The sequence below is a fragment of the Vicia villosa genome, linkage group LG2 (assembly GCF_029867415.1).
Source record: "Vicia villosa cultivar HV-30 ecotype Madison, WI linkage group LG2, Vvil1.0, whole genome shotgun sequence".
Taxonomy (NCBI): Eukaryota; Viridiplantae; Streptophyta; class Magnoliopsida; order Fabales; family Fabaceae; genus Vicia; species Vicia villosa.
This window is the reverse complement of record NC_081181.1, coordinates 187967341-187977069: the sequence shown is the minus strand read 5'-3', so window position 1 is coordinate 187977069 and position 9729 is coordinate 187967341. Positions and strand designations below refer to the sequence as shown.

At 31.5% G+C, this 9729-nt stretch overlaps 1 protein-coding gene and 1 pseudogene across 1 annotated transcript; one reads left to right on the top strand and one right to left on the bottom strand.

The window, feature by feature from the left end:
* Positions 1–2790: 2790 nt before the first annotated feature.
* LOC131650906 (cell number regulator 10-like) lies at positions 2791–3312 on the bottom strand (annotated as a pseudogene).
* A 2949-nt stretch (positions 3313–6261) lies between these two features.
* On the top strand, positions 6262–7008 carry LOC131647694 (miraculin-like). Its single transcript, XM_058917556.1, has one exon. The coding sequence runs from the start codon at positions 6303–6305 to the stop codon at positions 6906–6908; it is 606 nt and encodes a 201-aa protein (XP_058773539.1). The 5' UTR covers positions 6262–6302; the 3' UTR covers positions 6909–7008.
* Positions 7009–9729: the final 2721 nt, after the last annotated feature.

The window sequence follows — 9729 nt, the reverse complement described above, 5'->3', positions numbered from 1 at the left end:
TGGAACCTAGAACATGAACCTGCGTTTGAAGAAAACATAAAAAAGTGAAAATATAGTATTAAAAATTTAAATAAATCACAAATATGTTCAGAATAAAAGTGTGAAACTAACAAAAGAGAATTAAAACATAACTTACAATTTTTCATATTTTCAGCTCCAACGGTAGATCCAACTTCATCCAAAACAAACATTTGCAAAAAAATAATATATGATATTTGAAAAATATTATTGTGTTAACAAAAAAATATCAATCTAAAACAAATAAAGTAAATAATCTATCAACCCTAGTATTTTGTTGCACATTCCAGTCGAGGCATCTCTATTTGCCAACGAAAATATTGCCTAGATCTCCTTAATGATTCTGGATTCTTGGGGTCCAAGCCGGCCAACACACCCTCTGATCCCTCCATAAAACTGTGTCATGATAATAGTCCTTCCTATGATGATGTTCCATCTTATCGAAGGCTTGTTGGGAGATTAATATACCTTAATACTACCAGACCCGACATTACATTCATCACCCAACAACTAAGTCAGTTTCTTTCTAACCCTTCCATGACACATTATCATGTTGCTTGTCGAGTATTAAGGTATCTGAAAAATTGTCCAAGCCAAGGGTTGTTCTTTCCACGCAACTCACCTCTCCAGGTTATTGGTTTCTTTGATGCAGATTGGGCAACATGCATTGATACACGCCGTTCTGTCTCTGGCTCATGCTTTTATATTGGACACTCTCTTATATCATGGCGTACCAAGAAACAAAATACGGTATCACGATCTTCATTTGAAGCAGAATATCGCGCTCTAGCTGCAGCAACTTGTGAACTTCAATGGATTCTTTATTTGCTCAGAGATCTCCATGTTGAATGCAATAAGATTCTGGTTCTTTTTTGTGATAGTCAGAGTGCACTCTATATAGCTGCCAATCCGGTCTTTCATGAGAGGACTAAACACCTTGATATCGATTGCCATATAGTTCGTGAAAAATTCTTGGCTGGAGTTATGAAGTTACTTCCTGTATCATCTCCCAATCAGCTTGCAAATTTTTTACCAAGTCTCTTCTTTCAAAGCCATTTCATTCCTTTATGACCAAGTTGAACTTGTTGAACATCAACTCTAGTTCAGCTTGTGAGGGGCTAACAACTAATACAGTTAGTTAGGGATACATTACACAGTTAGTTAGTTAGTTAGAGCCAATAACTGATTCTAGCAGTGCTCACCATATTTGTATATATACTTATACCCATCTCTTTTACTCAATAAGATGAATATTATTCTTTTATCTTCTTCTTCAATTCTCTCTGGTTGTTCTTATTGTTCTTCATATGCATCAGTGGTGTAATGCATAATACTCTTCTTTAAGAGATTTAACACTACTGCACGTTCAGGACTGAATTTGAGCAGGGGCGGATCTATGTTGTGGGATTTGGGGGCTCTTGCCCCCACAAGCATAATAACCATGAATACTAAATTATATATATATATATATATATATATATATATATATATATATATATATATATATATATTAATTTAATGTTTAATTAATGTTTTTGTCAATTTCAAAATAAAAACTTGCTCCTACTAATTAAAACAACACAATCTGCTACTTATATGTTTTAGTTATACTCTACCTAAGGTTATTTTTTAAAAAAAGTCTTTTAGTATGAGTTTTAAAACAAATACATTAGATTATCTATTTTATATTATTTTTATAAATATAGTTGAAAGAGTTAGGTGTCAAATATTTTATTAATTTTATATTGTTTAATAACTCATAAGTTTAAAAAAAAAATTTATGAACTTTTTATTGAATGGAAAAATTGATTAACATTGTAGTTAACATTATTAAAAAATATATTATTGAAGTTTTATTAAAAAAATTCTATTAATATCATAAATAATAATAAAATATTCTGCTATCATCCTAAAATTAAGAATATCCGAATATTTTTTTTTTCCAAAAAATTCTATTATCAATTAAGAGAGTGAAAGTTTCTTCAATAAAAAGTAAAAGGATTTCAATTTTTAACTTTGTTTATTTTAACAAAATCTGTGATTAATTGAATTACAAATATAAAAATAAATTCATAGAAAAGAAGATGTTATGTTTACTTTTTTTTAAACATTGATAATATAATATAATTCATTCACAAAATAAAATATAGATAAAAAAACATTTGTAATTTATAAAAGTTCAAATTATTTTATGAACATTTAATTTTATCTTTAAAAATTTTCTTGCCCCTATCTACAAAATGTTCTAGATCCGCCACTGAATCTGAGACTCTTCCTCAACTCAAGTCTCTTTCTCAAAAAATGTAACAATGTTACATGTCCAAAATTGAATTTAAAATCAAAATCTCAAATTAAATGGGAAGAGTCCCTTAACATCCCGATCTTAAATACTTAAGCATAAATTATTTGGAATAATATATGTTTAGAATTTGTATAGTATAATTTTCTTTTATCATACTTTATTTAATTTTTTAGTTGAATTTCGGATTATGAGATCCCAATTTTCATTTTCTTAAAACCAAAATAAAACATTGCAATTTTGTTTATCAAGACCAATATTTGAACATATAGAAGATAATTTATAAGCTATTATAGTTAAAAACTCTTGCAGCACACGAGTCTAGCATAGTTGAACATAAAATTATTCTTAAATTTTTAAAAAATTTAAAAATTTAAAAATAAACAAATTTGATCTAAAACTTTACTTAAAATATTAATTAATTTGTCTCATAATTAATACTTGTTTTAGGCCAATCTATTTAATTTAAAATATTATATGCCTGCAGACACATGATTGAATCCACGAGCTTCAAGTTCACGATGCTCTTGACAAATGGAAATATGAACACAGCAACAACTAGCAATGCAATCGCAAGTTTGACTTCATGAATTCCAAAAATCCTCCTTAATTTAGTGCGATAAATATATGCATAGATCGATCCAAAATGACTAAAACCACCTAGTAGACAGTAAGCTGCAATATTATCCAAACAAAAGAAATATTCATAAGTTTATATTTTATATATTCATCAATTTCTCTTAAAATAAAATTTAAGGCAAAACAATTGAGACTTAATCACCAACTTACAAGTTGTTCCTTTGTCTACAATTTCAGCTACCCTTCCGAATGCAACACATGGACACCATAAAGTGAGGCAACCTACACATGAAAATTACGAAATTATTTGAAGATAGGAACAATTAAACAAGGGAAAAATTTGCATGAAGGGTGGGAGAATTACAAGAGCTACATTCAGAAAAGCAGCCACAAAAGCCAGTGGACCATGATGCCATGTAAACCGTTTGAGGAGTATTCACTTTTAATATGTGTAGTGAAAATGTGGCCTTCATTAATCCTATTTATATTGATACATTTAGAAAGGATCATTGCATTTGCATTCAATAAAGAAAAAAGTTTAAGGTAACACAAATAAATTTTTATTTGTTCATACTCCAACATTTTAAAAATCGGATCGATTATCAAACTTATAAAAGTATAAAGTCATTTGATTCATTGATCAAACCACTGTATTACTAATCGAACTGCATGACTAAATTGAATTTAAATTGAATAACTCAGTTGAATAAATCAACTTCTATAAGAATACTAAATAAATATTAAACTAGTCAAATCAAATGATATCTCTAAAAAAATTACGACAATTAGAAAATTTTAAAATATCATAATTTCACAAGTGTTAGATATAGGTATGATAATCCTGGATATCTTCAAGAATCGTGTTCGTTCACTTTCCGAACAAAGTATTTCGACCCTATTCTTGTCTGGGTTCACGAAATCTTTGCAGGGATAGTTCTCGAAGAACAATCTGTTTCTGACAATGGAGAACAGATCAGAATTTAGAGGAAGTATGTTTTTTTCGTATTCGAAACCGAGGCCAAATGACTCCTTATATAGGTGATCAACAATAGAAACTGAAATGACACACCTGTTCGGTAAAAACAATTATGTTGGTTGGGAAACGACGCACCTGTTCGGTAAAACGGTTATGTCGGTTGGGAAAGGGTGCAACTATTCAAACAAAAATTTCGTGCGGGGCACTGCCCCGCACCCCGCCAGGGGCTCCGCCCCTTGGAACCCCGTTTCTATTATTCGTATTCAATTGCACGTTTGGCTCTACGAGCGTGCACTCCGCACTACCCTAACTCGTTTCAAGCTTAACGCATAATTGCATTGCCCTACAGTAAATCACATTATTACCAAAATACATTGATGATACTAAAATCACCAACAACAAGTTGATTTTTTAAATTCACATTTTTAACATAATTATCCCATGCAACAAAATAGTATGAACTACAAACTCAAATAAATTTTGAATAACATAAACTAAATAACAAAATAATTATTCTCTACTAAATTTAATTTTAAAGAGAAAAAGTTGTTCCAAATAATTTTTTTAAAAAATCTACATATGTTTTAATTTTAATTTTTTTATCAAAACAACGTTGTTTTGTCAGAGGAAAAAAAGCAAGCAATTAATCCGTTAATTTTTTTTTATCTATTTTTTCCGATTCCCGCTAATTCAATAGCTTATTCGATCCAACAATCCGATCAGACCTATAATTTCTCCAATTTTTAGTTAAACCAATTTGATCGACTGATTCGATCTGATTTTTAAAACTATATTCGCGGTGCGGTTTGGGCGGTTTTGACGTATAAAATCATTCGAACCGCAAGAGGAAAAAGTGTGCAGTTCGGTTTGGTTCGGTTGACTTTTAGAAATAAAATCGAACCAAACCAAACCAAACCAATGCGGTTTGGATTGGTTCGGTTAGTTCGGTTTTTTTTTTACAAAAATTTATTGAGCCATACATACACATTTATGACAACATAACTTTGTATTTAGTCATTTATGTGTTATCAAATAACAACAAAATTCATCATATTTGGATAACAACTTTCCATTTAATATACAAAAATAATATTAGATAAAAGTGGAATAAAAAACATAAAATAGTAGCATAAAATAGAAAAAAAGAGGAGATGAAATATTAGAGATGATAAACAAGAAAGAGCATAAAAGATGCGATTAGATAAGAAGAGGAACATTATGAACGTAATTGGAAGAGGGAATAGTAGAATAAAAATAATAAGATGAAAAAGAAATAACTTAAGAGATGAAAGATTAGAAAATAATATGTGATATGTATTTGAAAAAGAAGATGAGAAGAATGTGCAATACCACTAGGAGAGATTTGAGAAGACTGAACTTGAAACCTTAAGTGTGAGGAAGAGAAAATCATTCGTAATCGTAAGGTTAAGGCATAATAGGTTTGAGTTTGGGTTGGATATAAGTTAATTGATGTTTGGGGATTGTAACATAATGCGGTTTGGTTCGGTTTAGTTCGATTTGTAAAATACAAACCGCAAACCAAACCGAACCGCGCGGTTTGTTAAAAAATAGCTCAAACACATCGGAACCAAATGCGATTTTTTGCGGTTTCGATTTGGTTTGGTTCGGTTTTGCGATTTTTTATTGGACCGTTTAATTTTGAACACTCCTATTTAAAACACTATTTATTTAATAATTCAGAAAAATATTTCATTTATTTATTTATTTATTTTAAAGAGTACTTTTTTAGAGAGATATTTTTAAAGAGTATTCCATTTAAAGAAAAAAATTCAATTTTTTTCACAAATCCGAACAAAAAACATATACTCCATTGATTATTTATTTTAAAGAGTACTTTTTTGGTAAACCAAACTTATTTTACAGTAACTAATTAATATTCATTTATTTAATTTATTTAAAAAGTACCCATTCTTTTATCCAAATCATTAATTTCTAAAGAAAACTTACCCTTTGGTGTGTCTAATAAAACTCCTGAAGTTGTCTTGTATTTCAGCACCTAAATTAAATTTGTTGGTTTCTATTTCCTAATATAATTATTCCACCGTTTACAATTGGCAAAATAATAAACAAAATACAACATATAATAGCATAAAATTTATAGTACAGTATAAATAGTCCACTGATTTAGGACATTGTTTCTTACACTAGACGTTTCGGTTTGAGGCTTTGGTAAAGAATCAATTACTGCTAGCATTTTTACTATTAATTTTAAAGACATTGAGACAGACCAACCATAGAATTTGAAGGCAGTTCGTAATAATTGACTACAAATCTAGCATGAATATTTTATGAATCCATAGATAATAATCTTAGTTAGCAACTATAAATTATTGATCATATCTTCCATCAACCCCATTCACTACCAAAACAAAACAAACACAAACCATTAGCTTGATACATTTGATACATATGCACAAAACAATGAAGAGCACAACAATGATAAAACTTCTACTTGTCATTGCCTTGTTCTCACAACCACTCCTTGGAACAGCTAAACCTTTTCTCGATCAAGTCCTCGACGTATCGGGAAAGAAGCTTCGAGTCGATGCTGACTACTATATCATCCCGGCTAATGGCGGAGAGATTTCACTTGAAAGTTCTATTGGTGAACCCTGTCCACTTCATGTAGTAGTTGTGAAACGTAGTCAAGGGTTTCCGCTAAGGATCGCGCCCGTCAAAGGCGCTATTCGTGTCTCCACTGATCTCAATATAATGTTGGCTAACTATGATTCGAGGTGTCCCAACTATTCAGTAGTTTGGAAGATAGATCCTTTTTTGAAAGAAGAAACATTTGTGACCACCAATGGTCTATTAGGTCACCCGGGTTCGAATTCGATCCAGAGTTGGTTTAAGATTGAGAAGTATGAAGATGCTTATAAGTTGGTTTATTGTCCCAGTGTGTGTCCTTCTTGCAAACATGTATGTAAAGATATTGGGACTTATGTGTATAAGAAGAGGGAAATGCGTTTGGCACTCACTAATGTTCCCTTAAAAATTAAGTTCCAGGAAACTTGATCGAAATCAAAAGTGTATTTATAAAGATTACTATGTTTTATTTAAAATATATGGATGAATAAATTATTGTTATATATGAATAAATTGTCCGTTGGGACGGTGAGTGAAATTCTAACATTTTGGAATATTAACATGGTGGTTGAAGTAGTTTTAATGAACTTTGATAACATGCTTACAGTGGGTGGGAAGTTTATGAGATACGAGAATTTTTTTATGCTCTCTGTGGTGGTAGAGGGAAGCAAAATTATAAACTAAACGTAGGGTTTTGACTTGCCGTAACCTTAATTTCATTTCACTACAAGGAAAATAAAAAGTTTTTCGATGGTTTTTTTATAGCTATTGTTGTGCTTTGAACCGCCTTTAAGATTTGTGACAATTATGAAAATGCCGCAACAACATATTTGCAGCAGTTATAACTGCCACCAATTTTTCTTGGTATTTTTGTGTTGAATGCTTATTCAATGATTTTAAACGTAAAAAAATATGAAACTGTTACAGTTTAAACCGTTGCCATTTTTTTGGCGAGAAATCTATGATATACATTTTGTTGCCTTCAAATAGATTATTACATGATTTCTAGTTGGTTTGCCTTGACCTATGATCATGCATTACTTTCTTCATGCAATCTAAGAGTGACCTACAATCCTTAAAAAAGATGCACGCCAAATGCACGCAATTACTGCTTCCATCATCATGGTTTACAATGTTGTCGAGTCCATCATATACATTATGATAACATGTGCACCTAATTCATCGTGAGTAATTTTTTTTTTTGATAAGCATTCATCGTGAGTAATATGTTCCACGTATTTTCGCGTTTAATCACACTCAATGATGGAGTAAAGAAAGTCATTAATTTTTTTTCCATAAATTCACCGAAGGACAACAACATTGAGATTCGCACACAGAGTAGGATCAATGTCTTTGAGAGATTAAGAGATAATGTGGTTTGGGTTGGGATGATATGATTAATGACTTGATGAACACGAGCATGAGATTTGAAAAGTTCAGAACAAATGTTATTTTGACCTTTTTCAATGCTTAGGATAATTTTGATAAAAGTGTTGATGTTAGAATTGGTGAATAAAGGATGAATGGGAGGATTGATATGATGTGTGGTTAGAGAAGGTGAGGCCGAATGAGAGTCTTTGGTACGTGAGGAGGAAGATAAATGTTGGGTTGACATGATGAGAGAAAGGAACTAGTCTCACGTTGAGGGGAAAGACAGGAGAGAAGAACGTGAATGAGAGAAGAGGAAGAAGAAAGTGTGTTGGCTAGTTGTGTGAGGAGGGGTGTCGTAGGTTTGGTAGAGAAGCAAGAGGGCGGCTTCGGTAGTATTAGGTTAGGGGTTTAGGATTAATTCCATGTGCTTACTAGTATTGTTGTTTCACGGTTTTAAAAAAAATTTCACCGAAGAATTTTCGGTTCGAGTCGCGGACTAGGTCGCTCTCTTTAAGACGTTTTGCGACACTGCCAGAAATTATGCAAAGCATTCGAACTACCGCACCACTTCCAGGATGAAACAACCCAGTTCTATATGTACGATTACTACTTGCATAGTAAATAATCAGTCTAGAAATATACCCTCACATGGTACTATAGTCATATGGCTTTAGAACCACACCAGATTTATTTTTGTTGTTTAAAACAACTAAGACTTTTCTTTTTAATCATGTCTCTGAGATTCTTCTTTAATTTAAAGGAGAATAATCAGACTCTCTATTAAAAAAATCTCTTATTTTGTAGAAAAGCATAATTCTTAGAAACTTTTAAAAGGGGCAGTTTGTCAATAATAAAAGAAATTCAAATTGTTCATATAAATACATATCTTTAGTGATGATCTCATGAGAAATCTTTTGAAGTTTGTGTCTTTGGGTTTCCACGGACCTTTCATCTACCATCTGATACTTCACGTAGCTGCTAAAAGCATTCTTATGCTCTTCAGCTTCTTCAATGTCATACTTGTTTTTCAGAGCCTCCTAAACTTGTTTTGAAGTATCGCAATTACTATAATAGTCATACAGATCATTTGCGATTCCATTCAGAATGTTATAATCATTCTTTCTATAAGGTGATTTCTTTCCTAAGGTGTAAATTGTTCGCTTTAATCCGCGCAGTAGATTCAACTTCGACACTATTAAGTGTTCCTTATGAATCCTCATATTTCTTACTGTTAGTTTGTTTGGTTGATCCATATGGAGTAACAAAATGTCCTCGGTCAGAACGTTATCTGCCTTTTCAACATTAAGAAGAATTTCATCTTTTGTTGCCAACCTCTAAATGATATCTCTCAAACATGAACGATTTGTCAAAGACAGTATCCGCAGAAATACCAATAATTTCTTTGATAGCCATGGCAGTTTGAAACGTCTTAAAAATTTTGTTTCACGGTTTTAAAAAATTTTCCATCGAAGAAATTATCGGGCCGAGTTGCATACTAGGTCACTCTCTTTAAGACGTTTCACGATACTGTCCAAAATTATGCAAAACAGTCAAACTACAACGCCGCCTCCAAGATAAAACAACCCAGTTCTATGTTTTATGATTACTACTTGCACGGTAGATAATCAGTCTAGAAATACACCCTCACATGGTATAAATACCACCGTAGTATCTGGTATAACAACCAGTCGTAATAATTTCTTAAACCAAAGAGAAATCTCAATAATTCTCAAAAGAGAACTCAAGAAAGATTATACTTGATAATTTCTCAACTCAAACGAGGAGAAATTAACATTAATCTTTAAAGAAAATTAAAGAAAGTACTCGAAAAATTCAACAGGTAGAAAAAAAGGGGAAAAAGTTGGCGCTTTGACAATTC

Excerpts from the sequence above, each read along its gene's own strand:
- LOC131647694 (XM_058917556.1), top strand. The coding sequence starts at position 6,303 with ATGCACAAAACAATGAAGAGCACAACAATGATAAAACTTCTACTTGTC.